This window comes from Eimeria mitis, genomic scaffold, assembly GCF_000499745.2.
Source record: "Eimeria mitis Houghton genomic scaffold, Emh_scaff2544, whole genome shotgun sequence".
Lineage (NCBI taxonomy): Eukaryota > Apicomplexa > Conoidasida > Eucoccidiorida > Eimeriidae > Eimeria > Eimeria mitis.
In genome coordinates, this window is record NW_013570885.1 from 1 (window position 1) to 987 (window position 987).

The 987-nt window shown below is 59.6% G+C and overlaps 1 protein-coding gene across 1 annotated transcript in view; it reads left to right on the top strand.

Annotated features, from left to right (window-relative positions):
• Window positions 1-464: 464 nt before the first annotated feature.
• The window catches only part of EMH_0055320 (histone acetyltransferase GCN5, putative), a gene marked incomplete at both ends in the record, with an annotated part of 3,575 nt that continues 3,052 nt past the window's right edge, over window positions 465-987 (top strand). The window contains one exon of the mRNA XM_013497222.1: window positions 465-941. Coding sequence (XP_013352676.1) covers window positions 465-941 — 477 coding nt within the window. The remainder of the gene's footprint in view (window positions 942-987) is intronic.

Below are 987 nucleotides of genomic sequence, written 5' to 3' on the forward strand. Positions count from 1 at the left end.
GCTGCTGCTACCGCTATTCCCCGGTCCGCCCACGGCAGCCCCAAGCTGCTGCTCTCTGCATGCGGAAGCGCCGTAATTTCATTCAATTGTTTCCCGCTAAATCTGCAACAATAAGAAAACGGCATTTAAGCGGTATGGATTCCCTTGTGCTCCTGCTGGCTGCTCCTGCGTAATGCTGCCGCTGCTGCCGCTGCTGCTGCTCTGACGGTCTCTCCCGGTTTATTCCTCAAGACCTCCGGGCGCAACTAGCAGGAGCAAATCAAAGAGCAGCAGCAGCAGCTGCTGCAGCAGCAGCAGCTGCTGCTGCTGCGACGCGCAAGAATAACCAGCAATACCGCCAGAGTCAACCTCCGCAGCTCCCATCAGCTTGCTGCCGTTGTTGCAGTTGCTGCTGTTGCTGCTGTTGCAGCAGACACCCTCATCAGTCCCCTCCGGACACCTGCAGCAGCACCAGCAGCAGCAGAATGGTGGGTTCTACAGCGGTTGGCACCCCTCGGGGGTCGGTTGCCACGACTGGCGTCTCAACAGCGGCAGCAGGAGCTGCTGGATGCTCGCCTGGTGCCGCTCTAAACAACAGCAGCAACGGCTACAGCAACAGCAGCTGCTGCAATGGAGTGTCTGCATTTAAGTCTGTTTTGCCTCTAGAAGCCTCTATATCGGACATTGTGCACCGAATAGCACAGGAAGTGCTGCAGCCAATCCTCGTCCCGTCGCAGCAGCCCTCCCCCCCGTCGCCTTTCACATTCACACACCTGGATCAGCTGCAACAGATGTTGCAGCAGCGCTGCCCAAGCAGCAGCGGCAGCAATACAGGCACACCGAGCCGTCGCGCAGCGGGAGGCGTGGCGGCCGCAACTGCAGCTTGCCGTGGCAGCAACTCTGCAGCAGCAGCAGCAGTAGCGGCCGGGACAGCAGCGGCAGCAGGAGGCTCACGTTCTGAGGTTAGTGGTGCTGCAGAGAATTTGTCTTTTCCATCCGCACAGCCGC